The following is a 14,748-nucleotide window of genomic DNA, read 5'->3' on the forward strand; positions in this document are numbered from 1 at the left end:
GTTCCCTGTGGTTCTGGCAAATGTCCTGCTATCTCGACTACAGGAGGGGAAGAGAAGTGGTTATTGTGAACATATATATTTTTAGGGGGAGAAGTCTGAATGTGAAGGAAATGTACAGGATTAAAGCTGCTCTTTATAGAGGAATGTTTATATTCTTTTATTTTCCTTTCAGTCCATATAGCCCCTTTTTGCACACATCTACACATATGTATGTTCAAAACTAGTATTGAAATAGTCTGATATCAAATAATTAGATATTTATTAAACAATCAAATAGATTCAATCAATGAAAAAATGAAAAAAAAAAGACTGATTCTCTCAGTTCAAACTGTAAAATAGTGCAATTTAAAAATGGATATCAGAAGCATCTATACACTGTAAAGGATAGTTACTCTGTCTTTTACCTTCAACTTCCTGTTATTTCCACTGTCTTTATGATGTCATCACTCAACTTTACCACTGAAATTACAATGCTAAAGTCCTGGCAACATGTATGCAGGGGAAATGTCTCTTCCAAGATTGTAAGTACTTTGTTTAATACTTTTTCAGTATTTTTAATGACTAATATGCTCAACTTAGCAACATACTTATATTTTTAAATGTAAATAATGTTTCTTTCATGGAAATTTTATTTGTAGATTAAAATTTTAAACAGAAGTATGAAATTTTCAACAATATCTTGGGTGTTTTGAATTGAGATTTAGCTACTTCAGGCTTTTTCATGAAATACTTCCATGGTCTTAACCATTGTGTGTGTATGTGTTTATAATCACATCCTATTTTAAGAAGAAGGGAAGTAATTACTGTGTATGAAGACATTTAAAATGGAAAGCTGGATAAAATGTAGTTAAGACTTTATTATACAGCTTTGATATACTTAATTTTATGTAAAAGGGAAATTAGACCATTCCTTTGCTCTGATAAAAAGGAAGGCTTAGTATCATTTCCAATAAAATAAAGTATAGTGAGTTGACTTTCAAAAGGAGTCATTAAGTGGATGATGAATATTATTAATATGTAACTAAACAATAGTATTTCTGCAGGCTTTAGTGGCCACAGTCTTTCAATGTTGGTCTTTAAAAGCTGATCTCCTCTGAAAGAGTATTGCTGAAATAATACAAAAATGAGGATAATATAGACCATATTGATTTGGAGTCACCAGCTAATAGCCATGTGTATTAAGTTGAACAGAAGAGATTATCATACTCAACCATTTTTTATCTAAAATAAATGGAAATTTCAATCTGATAGAAAAAGCAGATAAAAATCAGTAATAAAGATATACTTTAGATGACATAAAAACAGTTGAAAGTTATAAACAGGTATTTTATAGAAAAAAAATGTGAATGGCCAATACATATATGAAAAGTGGTACAACCTTATTTATGAAAAGAAAACTTAGAAAATCTTTAACTCAGAAATTAAAATTCTAAAAACAAAAACAAAAACAAAACAAAATAAATGGAAAAAAAACACCAAAACAACCCCTAAAGGGATATTTCCTTTTTAAATGATACATTTTTGTGATGTTTCAATGTTTTTCAATGAGTATGTGTTACTTTTAAAATCATAAATTTCAATACACTGTGAAAGAAAGGAAAAGAATCACTTAATCTAGAAATTGAAATTGAGCTCCTAGTGCTTTTAGAAATATATTTCTAGTTTGATGCTGCCTCCGTCTCCACTTTCCTCTTACATCATAAAGGCTTCAGGATTACATCACCATTGGGCATTATGTCTAAAACAAACTGTCATCAGCAAAATCTTCTGTATCCTCCTCTGCTTCATATCTGAATATTTCCACACTTTCTTGCTCTCTGAAACTTGGCTGTTTCTCAAATACACTGCATTTCCTGAGGCCCTCTTGAGTAGATGTTTTCCTTTCTACATCCCTTCCTACCACTGGACCCAGAGGTGCAGTAAATGTACGTTTGTGTTCTCAGTGGCATTTCCAACTCATTATATATCCTTACTCCCTAAAAATAGCCAGTTTTGAATCTCATGATGATATCTGTGACTTTTCCTTGTTATATTTATCTAGTAACTCCCAGGTCATTCCCTTTATTTTGTTATGATTTTCTATCTGGCCCACTGCCTTTCCCTAGTGATTTTAAGATGTAGATAATCATTCTTATATCCTAACATCTCAATTACTTGACTTTACTTTCTGAAACTATCTTGCCTTCCATCTAATTTCAGTGGCCCACTCTTATTCATATCCCTTCAAATTTTTAAATTCAAACATTTCATTTTCCAACCACTGCTTCAGGTACCTCTAATATCCACACTTTTTCAACTTTGTTGAAGAATCCAACAATTCTTCTACCCCTATAAGACGTACAATTGATTTTATTGCCTTCAAGATATTGTTGATCAGTCCTTTCCCCATGTCTTTACTTACGTTCTTACCCTTTATAGATCCTTAGCTATCTTGGGTTCTTAGAGGCTCATGGTGAACTGATAGAAATAAATTCCTGCATACACCTTCAATCCCCTTTACTCACTCTCCTTTTAACATTTCTTTGCCAAAACCCTAATTTTAGAGGCACCTGGTTGGCTCAGTGGGCTGGGCCTCTGCCTTTGGCTCAGGTCATGATCTCAGGGACCTGGGATCAAGCCCCACATTGGGCTCTCTGCTCATTGGGGAGTCGGCTTCTCTCTCTCTCTCTCTCTCTCTCTCTCTCTCTGCCTGCCTTTCTGCCTACTTGTGATCTCTATCAAATAAAGAAATTAAATTTTTAAAAATCCCTAATTTTAGATAAATCCAACTCCCCTATTACTCCTCAGTAGTACCTTTGCAAGCTGAATATGGTTGAGGAAAACCATGTAGCCATGACAGTTGGCTTCAATTTAATTTATAATGTCATACTGCAAGTAGACCATTAATGATACCCAGCAATGTTATTAAACTTCTCTTATCTATTCAAATCTCTCTTTTAAGATGACTATTTCTTACATTTTTTCTCTTAAATTTACAACAGATTTTCCAACCTACTTTGGCTAATAGAGACAAATAGGGGACATTTTCACGATTGCCACAGCTAAATATCCTAGTCTATATGTATCTTTAAAAAACTTTTTTCCTTCCTTCCTCCTAGTGGAGTAGATACCCTCCTCTTGCTCACATCTAAGTATAACTTAAGATGTATTAGTTTCCTGTGGCTACTGAAACAAATTACCATAAACTTGCTAGCTTAAAACATTAGACATTTATTGTCTCAGATTTCTGGGAGATGAAAGTCCAAAATCAAGATGTTAGCAGTATGGGTACTTATTAAGGATCTAAGAATCTGTCCCATGATTCTCCTAGCTTCTGGCAGTTTCTGGTAATCATTAGCATTCTCTGGATTGTAGATACCCCATTCTCTGTCTCCACCACTACATGGCACACTCTCCCTGATTGTGTGTGTCTGTATCCAAATTTCTTTCTTCTCATAAGAACACTAGTCATTGTGTGGGAGCCCACCCTAATCCATTATGACCTCATCTAAACTACATTACATCTGCAAAGACCCTGTTTCCAAATAAGGTCAATTTCACAGGTACCAAATGATAGGACTTGAATATATCTTTATGGGTGACACAATTCAACACACAGCACTAGGCATTGGATGTTCTTCGCTACTTAAGGATATGACTCTTATAATTAAGTTATCTTCTGTATCCTCATTCTTTATCTTTCTTCTATAGCTTTATTGAAACATAATTGACATAGAATTGTGTATTTTTGAGGTGTACAATGTGATGATTTGCTACTCTGATGCATTGCAAAATTATGACCATGCTAAGTTTAGTTAACACCTCCATCACAACATGTAATTACTTTTTAAAAATTTTTTTGTTGTGGTGGTGAGAACATTTGAGGTCTACTCTTTTATCAAATTTCAAGTATATAATAAAGCATTGTTAACTATGGTCACTGCACTATGCATTAGATCCCTACTATATATTCATCTTATAACTGGAAGTTTGTACACTTTGAAGATCTCTGCATTTCTCCTACCCGCAAGCCCCAGGCAATCACCACTGTACAGTTTCTAGGAATTCAGCTTCTTTACAATTCACATATGAATGAGATCATACATTATTGTATTTCTGTCTAATTTATTTTACATAAAATAATACCTTCAAGATCCATCTCTTTTGTCATAAATGATAGGACTTCCTTTTTTCTCATGGCTGAACTCTATCTATATATCTACCTATCTTTCTTTCTACCATCTATCTATTATCTATCTATCATCTATAATCTATCTATCATCTATCATCTATCTATATCTTTGATAAAGTGGTTTGATTTCTTTCAATATATACCTAGAAGTGGGGTTGCTGTATCATATGGCAGTTCTATTTTTAATTATTGAAGAACTTCATCCTATTGTCCATAATGTCTGTACCAATTTCCCTTTGTGTCTAGAGTGTTCAAAGTTTCCCTTCTCTTCATGACCTCACCACCACGTGGTTCTTCCCTTTTTTGATAAGAGCCACTTTAACAGGTGTGAAGTGACATCTCATTCTAGTTTTGATATGGACTACCTTGATAATTAAAGTTTGCTGAGCATCTCCTCATGTACCTGTTGGCCATTTGTATCTCTCCCTTGGGAAAATGTCTATTAAGTTTCTCAGCACATTTTAGTTTAGTTTCAGGTTTTTATTTAAATGCCAGTTAGTTAACATACTGTACAATACTAGTTTCAGGTGTAGAATTTAGTGATTTGTCACTTACATAAAACACCCAGTACTCATCACAAGTGCCCTCCTTAATACCCATCACCCATTTAACTAATGCTGCCCATCTCCACTCCAGAAATCCTCAGTTTGTTCCCTACAGTTAAGAGATTTTATGGTTTGCCACTTTTTTTTCTTTCTCTCTATATATTTTAAAACTCAGATTACTTTATTAATTTTTCTATTGAGTTGTTAAGAATTCCTCATATATTTTGTGTATTAACCTCTTATAGACAGTTTCCAAATATTCTGTCCCATTCCATATGCTGCCTTTTTATTTCAATGATTCTTTTTCCTTTTGATGTGCAGAAGCTTTCAATGTGTTGTAGTTTCATTTTATTTTTGTTTTTTTGGGGGGGTTGCGTATACATTTGGTGCATCTCTTTATATACCTGTTGACCATTTATGCCTTCTTTAAAAAAGGTCTATTCAGGTAATTTGTCTATTTTTTAATCAATTTACTATTTTAATATTGAGTTGTGTCAGTCACCTAAATATTATGGATATTAAGCCCTTATCAGATAATTGGTTTGCAAATATTTTCTTCCTTTCAACATGCTGCTTTTCAATATTATCAATTGTTCATTTGCTGTGCAGAAGCTAAGCTTTATATAGTCCTACATATTTATATTTGCTTTTGTTGCCTTAACTTTTGGTGGCATATCCAAAAAATAATAATGTCAAGAGCATATCAAAGATCTTTCTTCCTATGTTTTCTTCTATGAGTTGAAAAGTTTCAATTCTTATGTTTAAGTTTTTAACCCATTTCAGGTTAATTTTTGTGATTTGTGTGAGATGGGGTTCCACTTTTATTCCTTTGTATATGGATATCCACTTTTCCCAGAACTGTTTATTGAAGAGATGATCCATTTGTGCCCTCATAAAAGATTAGTTGATTACAAGTGCATGGATTTATTTCTCTGCTCTTCATTACATTCCATAGGTCTATGTTACTGTTTTTATTCCAATACCATACTGTTTTAATTACTATACCTTTGTATTCTAGTTTGCAATCAGGAAGTAATAGCTCCAGCATTATCCCTCTTTCTCAAGACTCTTTTGGCTATTCATAGTCTTTTGTGCATCCATACGAATTTTAGGATTGTTAGTTCTATTTCTGTGGAAAAATTCTATTGGAATTTTGATCAGGAGTGCATTTAATCTATAGAAGGGTTTGGTAATATTGGCACTTTAATAGTATTATTCTACTCAACCCTGAACTTGGGTTATCTTTCCAGTTACTTGTGTCTTCATTTTCTTTCATCAATAACTGAAATTTTTTAATGTACAAATATTAACTTCTTTGGATTGTAAGAATTTTATGGTTTTTAAGTATTCTCAATTAGATTGTTTACTTTTCTTTTTTTTTAATTTTTACTTGAATTCCAGTTAGTTAATATATAATATAATATAATATAATATAATATAATATAATATAAAATATAAATTTCAGGTATAAAATTTACTGGTTCAACACTTACATCCCAAGAACTGCCCTTCTTAATCCCTATCACCTATTTAATCCTTCTTGCCCACCTCTGCTCTGGTAACCATTATTTTTTGTCTATAATTAAGAGTATGTTTCTTGGTTCACTTTCTTTTTTTCCTTTGCTCATTTGTTTTATTTCTTAAATTCCACATATGAGTAAAATCATATAGTATTTGTCTTTCTCTGACTGACGTATTTTGCTTAACATAATATTCTCTAGTTCCAACTACATCATAACAATGGAAATAGTCATGCTTTTTTATGGCTGAATAAGATTCCACTATATATGAAACTTTTTTATTCATTCATATATTGATAGTCACTTACACTGCTTTCATAATTTAGCCATTGTACAAAATGCTGCTATGAACATAGGGGTACATCCATCCCTTTGAATTAGTATTTCTCCATTCTTTGGGTAAATACCTAGTAGTGCAATTGCTAGATCATAGGGTAGTTCTACTTTTAACTTTTGAGGAAACTCCATGGTGTTTTTCATAGGGGCAGCACCAGTTTGAATTCCCACCAACAATGTAAGAGTGTTCTCCTTTCTCTACAACTTTGTCAAACTTGTTTCTTGTGTTGCTGATTTAAACCATTCTGATAGGTGTGAGGTTATATCTCATTAGAGTTTTGATTTGTATTTCCCTGATGATAAGTGATCTTGACATCTTTTCAGGTGTCTTTTGACCACGTGTATGTCTTCCTTAGTAAAATGTCTATTCAAGTATTCTGCCCATTTTTTAATTAGATTATTCATTTTTGAAGTGTTAAGTTTTATAAGTTCTTTATATATTTTCAATACCAATACTGTGTCAGATATCCATAAGAAACTCTTAACTATAGTAAGTGAATTGAGGGTCACTGGAGGGGAGGTGGGTGGAAGGATGGGGCAACTTGGTGATGGGCATTAAGGAGGGCACTTGATATAATGAGCACTGGGTGTTTTATGCAACTGATGAATCACTAAATTCTACTTCTGAAACTAATAATACAGTATATGTTAACTAAGTTTAATTTGAATTTTAAAAAACAATACATAATTTTCAACTATTTTCTCCCATCCCATAGCTGTGTTTTAGTTTTGTTGATTATTTATTTTGCTGTGCAGAAGCTTTTAAGTTTGCTGAAGTCCCAGCACTTTATTTTTGCTTTAGTTTCGCTTCCCTCAGGAGACATATCTAGTAAGAAGTTACTATGGTTGATGCCAAACAGGTTACTGATTTTGTTCTCCTCCAGGATTTTGATGGTTTCAAGCCTCATATTTAAATCTTTTATCCATTTTGAATTTATTTTTGTGTATGGTGTAAGAAAGTGGTGCAGTTTCATTCCTTTGCATGTTGCTGTCCTGTTTACCCAACACTTGTTTGAAGGGAATGTCTTTTTCCCATTGGATATTCTTTCTTGCTTTGTTGAGGGGTAATTGTCCCTATAGTTGTGGGTTTATTTGGGTTTTCTCTTCCATGCTATTGATCTATGTGTGTATTTTTGTGGCAGTACCATACTTCATTGATAACTACAGCTTTGTGATATAATTTGAAATCTGGAACTTTGATGCCTCCAGCTTTGCTTTTTGTTTTCAATATCATTTGGCTATTCAGGGTCAGTTGCGTTTCTATACAAATTTTATGGTTATTTTTTGTAGTTCGGTGAAAAATGCTGTTGGTATTTTGATAGGAATTGCATTAAACCTATAGATTGTTCTGGGTATTAGAGATATTTTAAGAACATTGGTTCTTCCCATCCACGAGCAAAGAATATCTTTCCAATCCTTTGTGTTGTCTTCAATTTCTTTGACCAGTGTTTTATAGTTTCAAAAGTACAGTACTTCCATCTCTTTGGTTAGGTTTATTCCTAAGTATCTTATCATTTTTGGTGCATTTGCAAGTGGGATTTATTCCTTAATTTAATGTTCTGCTGCTTCATTTTTGGTATATAGAAATGCTGCAGATTTCTGTATGGTGATCTTTATCTTCTGATTGTACTGAATTTGTGTATGATTCCTAGCAAGTTTTTGATGGAGTCCTTTGGGTTTTCTATATAGAGTATCATGTCATCTGCAAATTATGAAACTTTTACTTCCTTGCTAATTTGGATGCCTTGTGTTTCTTTTTGTTGTCTAATTGCTATAATTAGGACTTTCATTACTTTGTTCAGATACAGTTGTGAGAGTGGATATCCCTGTCTTATTCTTGACCATAGAGGTAAAGCTCTCAGTTTATCCCCATTAAGGATGATATTAGCTGTGGGTTTTTCATAAATGGCCATTATTATGAGAGGTATGTTCCCTCTAAAACTACTTTGTTGGAGACTTTTGTTCTGAAACAGTGTTACATTTTTTGGAATTTTATTCAGCATCTATTGAAAAGGTAATATGATTTTTATCCTTTCTTATATTGATGTGTGTTTTTTTAAAGAGAGGGCAAAGAGAGGAGGAGTATAGGGGCACGGGGGGAGGAGAGAGAGTGAATCTCAAGCATACTCTGCACACATAGCACAGGGCCCAACACTGGGCTCAGTTTCACGACACTGAGATCATGACCTGAGTTGAAATTAAGAGTGAGATGCTTAACTGACTCCACCACACAGACACCAATTAATGTGGTTTATAACATTGATTGATTTGTAAATATTGAAACAGGGGTGCCTGGGTGGCTCAGTGGGTTAAGCCTCTGTCTTCCACTCTGGTCATGATCTCAGGGTCCTGGGATTGAGCCCGGCATTTGGCTCTCTACTCAGCAGGGAGCCTGCTTCCCCTCTCTCTCTGCCTGCCACTCTGCCTACTTGTGATCTCTGTCAAATAAATAAATAAAATCTTTTAAAAAATGAAAATATTGAAACAAACTGACAACCAGTGAATAAATCCCTCTTGATCATGGTAAGTGATTTTTAAAATGCAATGTTGGATTTGTTTTCTTAGTATTTTATTTTTTTTTTACTATGTTATGTTATTCACTATACAGTACATCACTTGTTTTTGATGTAGTGTTCCTAGTATTTTATTGAGAATTTTTTGCATCTGTGTCCCTCAGAGATGTTGGTGTGTAGTTCTCTTTTTCAAAGGTCTTTCTCAGGTTTTTGTAGCAGTGTAATGCTGGCTTCATAAAATAAATTTGGAAGTTTTTCTTCCTTTTCTACTTTTTGGAATAGTTTGAAAATAATAAGTATTAACTCTTCTTTAAATGATTGGTAAAATTTGCATATAGAAGTCACATGGTTCTGAAATTTTTGTATGTTTGGAGTTTTTGATTCCTGAACTAATTTTTTGCTGCTTATTGGTCTTTGCAAGTTTTCTTTTTCTTCCTGTTTTCAGTTTTGGTAGGTTATATGTTTCTACCCATTTATCCATTTCTTCCAGGTTTTCCAATTTGTTTGCATAGTTTTTCATAATATTCCATTATATTTTTTGTATTTCTGTGTGTTGGTTGTTGTTTCTCTTTTCTTTGTGATTTTATTTATTTATTTATTTAAAGATTTCATTTATTTATTTGACAGACAGAGATCACAAATAGGCAGAGAGGCAGGCAGAGAGAGAGGAGGAAGCAGGCTCCCCACTGGGCAGAGAGCCTGATGTGGGGCTTGATCCCTCCCTGAGATCATAACCTAAGCCAAAAGCAGAGGCTTTAACCCACTGAGCCACCCAGGCCCCCCTGACTTTATTTATTTAGCTTCTTTCTGTTTTTGAAAAGTCTGTCTAGAGTTATAACAATTTTATTCATTGTTTTCAAAGAAGCTTCTTCTGGTTTAATTGATATGTGTGTATGTGTGTGTATAATTTGTTTATTTATATTTAGTTTCTATGATATTTATTTCTTTAATATTCATCATTTACTTCATTCTGCTGACATTACTCTTTGTTGTTCTTTTTTACCACCCTTAGGTGTAAGGTTAGTTGTTTTTTTTTTTTATTTGAGAAATTTCTTGTTGCTTGGGGTAAACCATATCCTTTCCAAAACCATGTTTGCTGCATTCCAAATGTTTGGAATGTCATGTTTTCATTTTCATTTGTCCCCATGTATTTTTTTAACTTTTTCTATGACTTCCTAGCTGACCCATTCATAATTTAGTAGCATGTTGTTTATCCTCCATATATTTGAAATGTTGTGATTATATCTGTGAACTCCATCTGGTCCACTGTTATTCAAAGCCATTATTTGTTGTTGATTTTCTGTTTACATGATCTGTCTGTTGATGTAAGTGAGGTGTTAAAATCCTCTACTATTACTGTATTATTATCAATTAGTTTCTTTACATTAGTTATTAGTTGTTTTATATATTTGGGTGCTCTCATGTTGGGTACACATTTACAATTGTTATATCTTCTTGTTGGATTGTCCTCTTTATTATGATATACTGACCTTCTTTATCACTTGTTGCAGTCTTTATTTTAACATCTAGTTTTGGTGATATAAGTATTGCTACTCTGGCTTTATTTTGATATCCATTTGCATGATAAATGTTTCACCATCCCCTCCCTTTCAATGCGAAGGTGCCTTTAAGTCTAACATGAGTCAGCTGTAGGCAGACTATAAATGGGTTTTGTTCATCCATTCTGACACCCTATTTCCTTGAATTGGAGTATAAGTCCATTTGCATTCAAAGTCATTTTTTTTCTTTTTCAAAGTCATTATTGATAGATATGTATTTAGTGCACTTGAATTATTTGCTTTGTCATTGTTTCTGGGTATTTTCTGTGATTTATTCTTGTCTTTGTCACTTTTCATCTTTGAAGAATAAATGAAACAAGATGGGATTGGGAGGGAGACAAACCATAAGTGACTCTTAATCTCACAAAACAAACTGAGGGTTGCTGGGGGGAGGGGGTTTGGGAGAAGGGGGTGGGATTATGGACATTGGGGAGGGTATGCGCTTTGGTGAGTGCTGTGAAGTGTGTAAGCCTGGTGATTCACAGACCTGTACCCCTGTGGATAAAAATATATGTTTATAAAAAATAAAAAAAATTTAAAAAAATAAAAGTCCCCTTTACTATTTCTTTCAGTACTGGTTTAGTATCACAAAATTCTTTAGTTCTTGTTTGTCTGGGAAATTCTTTATATTCTGAATAATAGACTTGTTATTTATACTTGGTTCCAGATTTTCCCCATTCAGCAATTTGAATGTATCATGCCAATCCCTTATGACTTACAAAATCTCTGTTGAGAAATCTCCAGCTAACTTAATGTGTCTTCTCTTGTAAAATAAGGACTTTTTTTGTCTTGCTGTTTTATGATTTTTCTTTTCACTATATTTTCTTAAAAAATATTTTATTTATTCATGGAAGATGGAAAGAGAGAGGCAGAGGGAGGAGCAGGCTTCCAGAGGAGCAAGGAACCCAATGTGGGACTTGATCCCAGGACCCTGAGATCACGACCCAAGCTGAAGGCAGATGCTTAACCATCTGAGCTTCTCAGGCACCATCTCTATCAGTATATTTTGCAAAGTTAATTTCAATATATCTTGGTGTTGGCCTCCTTTTGTTGATTCTGATGGGAGTTCTCTGTGCATCCTGTATCTGGATGACTATTTCCTTCCAAAGATTAAGAAAGTTTTCAGTTATAATTTGTTCAAATAAATTTTCTGCCTTCTTTTCTCTCTGTGCTTCTCCTGAGGATCCTATGATATGAATGTTTTACACTTGTAAGAATTCAGAAAATTGAGCCCCTCTCATTTTTCAAACCAATCATTGCTTTGGGGATCCATTTTCCTTGTGCTTCCCCTTCCGTGCTCCTCTTTCTCTCTCTCTCATCTTTCTCTGTGACCACAGCTCCTTCCCTTCTGTGGCAACCATGATCCCTTTCTCCCTTAAACCACATCTCTGCACTTCCTCTTTTCTTAAATGTGGCTTCTTCTCTTCCTATAGTTGTGGAGTTTATTATGTCAGTCTTCAGGTTGATTTCTGAGGTATTTTGGAAGATCTGATAGTTATTTTAGTAGTGTTCCTGGGAGGAGATGACCTTTGGATCTTCCTACTATGCTGCTATTTCTCCTCTCCTTCTCCTAGATTCTTTTCATTATATATCATACATTCTTTTTTCTTTTATTTTTTTGTGCATAGAAATACAACAGACTTCTGTAAGTTGATTTGAATCCTGCATCTATACTAAATCTGTTGATTAGCTCCAACAGTGTTTTATGGAGTCACTAAGATTTTGCTTTCTATAAAACCATATATCCACAAACAAATAACTTTATTCCTTGATTTGGTTGTTTTTTATTTATTTTTAGACTAGTTGCTCTAGCTAGGACTTCCAGTACTATTTTGAATAGGGACAGCAAGACTGAGCACACTTGTTTTATTTCTGATTATGGAGAAAGCTTGTAATATTTCAACATTATGCATGATTTAAGATATGGGTTTGTTATATATAACTTATACTACATTGGGCTACATTTTCTTAATAACAAATTTGTTGAGAGTTTTTATATGAAAGAATATTGTATTTTGTTAAATGCATTTTTCTGCATCTATTTAGATTATATGATTTTTCTTTCATTCTATTTATTTTGTTTGTTGTATGTACTAATTTGGGTTTATTTAATGTCTTTACATCCCAAAGATGAATCCCACTTCTTCATGGTGTATAATCATTTTAATATGCTGTTAAATTCAATTTGTTAATATTTTCTTGAGAATTTTTGTATGCATATTCATCAGAGGTATTGGCCTGCAATTTCTTTATATTTACTCTCTTTATATGCCTTTGATATCAGGGTAATGCTTGTCTCACAAAGTGATAATTGATATATTTTTAGAATGTAGGTGAGGTTTGGTGGAGTGAGGTCTGGAGCTAAGGATCAAGAAAGAATTCTTGAGATATCTTTTGTGCAAAACAGTGGTTTTATTAAAGAAAGGGGATAGGACTCTTGGGCAGAAAGAGCTTCACTGGGGTTGTGAAGAGCAATTGATTATATACTATAGGGTTAGTGGAAGTAATGAAAAAGGGAGCTTTTCATTACTTTCTTTTTTTTAAGAGTTTTTACTTTTTAAGTAATCTCTACATCCAGTTGGGGCTTGAACTCACAACCCCAAGGTCAAGAGTCAGGTGCTCTGACTGACTGAGACAGTCAGGTGCTCTAAAAAAGGGAGCTTTTCAAAGAAACTTTCATATGCTAAAGAGGTCCTGTGAGATACTGGAGGCCTTGACATTCTCAAATTAAGGTTGTTTTTCCCTCTAGCAAGGCATTAACATTAAGGCAGTTGAGAACTTCCTAGAGTAAAGTCACACATATCCCCCTGGGGTGGTAGTAGGGGAAGTTTGCCTGGTATCAGCTTGTGCTCTGTCCTCAGTTGGCCTTCTGCTCTTGCATCAGTAATGTTGTCACCTCTGGATTTTTGAAATGTTTCAGAAGGGTTGGATTAATTATTTAAATATTTGGTATAGGAACAACAGGTGGTTCAGTTGGTTAAGCACCTGCCTTTGGCTAAGGTCATGATCCTTGCTCAGCTGGGAACCTGCTTCTGCCTCTCCCTTTGCCTCTCCCTTTGCTGCTCCCTCTGCTGCTCCCCTTGCTTTGTGCTCTCCCACTCTCACTCTCTCTCAGATAAATAAATAAAATATTTTAAAAAATAAATGTTTGGCACAATTCATCAGAGGAATCATTTGTTACTGGGCATTTCTTTGATGGGAGTTTTTTTATTGCTCTAGTCTTTGTTCTTACTATGTATCAATTTAAATTTTCTCTATTTTCTTTCTTTCTTTTTTTTTTTTTAAAGATTCACTCTTTATGGGTTCTGTGTTTCTAAAAATTTAGGCACTTCCATATTTTTAAATTGTTGGCATACACTTGTTCATAGTAGCCTTGTTATGCCCCTTTATATTTCTGTGGTATCAGTTGGAATAGCTCCTATTTCATTAATAATATAATTTATTTGAAACTTCCTTGTTTTTGCAGTTAGTCTAGCTAAAGTTTTGTTAATTTTATCTTTTCAACAACTAAGTTCTTAGTTTTATTGATATTTTCCATTGTTTTCCTATTCTTTAATTTATTTCTGCTCTAGTCTTTATGTTTCCTTTAATCTAACTTGGAATATAGTTCATTCTTTTTCTAGTTCCTTGAGATGTCATTAGATTGTTTGTCTTAGATCATTCTTTTTTTTATTAATGTAATTATTTATTGTGTTAAATTTGATTCTTAGAACTGCTTTTGGAACATCCTGTAAGTTTTGGTATGTTTCCATTTCCATTTGTGTCAAAGTTATTTTTTATGTCTGTTTTCATTTCTTCATTGATCCAACGGGTGTTAGTCATTTGTATGTCTTCTTTGGAGAAGTGTCTGTTCATGCTTTCTGTCCATTTTTTGATGCAATTATCTGTTTTTTGGGTGTTGAGTTCTTTATAGGTCTTGGATATCAAGCCTTTGTCTATAGTGTCATTTGTGAATAACTTCTCCCATTCTGTGGGTTGCCTCTTTGTTTTGTTGATTGTTTCCTTTGCTGTGCAGAAGCTTTTGATCTTGATGAAGTCCCAAAAGTTGATATCACAAGTAGGCAGAGAGGCAGGCAGAGTGAGAGGGGGAAGCAGGATCCCTGC

At 33.7% G+C, this 14,748-nt stretch overlaps 1 protein-coding gene across 1 annotated transcript in view; it reads left to right on the forward strand.

Annotated features, from left to right (window-relative positions):
• Nucleotides 1-480: 480 nt before the first annotated feature.
• CYLC1 (cylicin 1) overlaps nucleotides 481-14,748 on the forward strand; it is a 101,557-nt gene continuing 87,289 nt past the window's right edge. The window contains exon 1 of the mRNA XM_059158402.1: nucleotides 481-521. Within this exon, the coding sequence (XP_059014385.1) occupies nucleotides 490-521 (32 nt within the window). The 5' untranslated portion in view covers nucleotides 481-489. The remainder of the gene's footprint in view (nucleotides 522-14,748) is intronic.

Source organism: Mustela lutreola, chromosome X (assembly GCF_030435805.1).
Source record: "Mustela lutreola isolate mMusLut2 chromosome X, mMusLut2.pri, whole genome shotgun sequence".
Taxonomy (NCBI): domain Eukaryota; kingdom Metazoa; phylum Chordata; class Mammalia; order Carnivora; family Mustelidae; genus Mustela; species Mustela lutreola.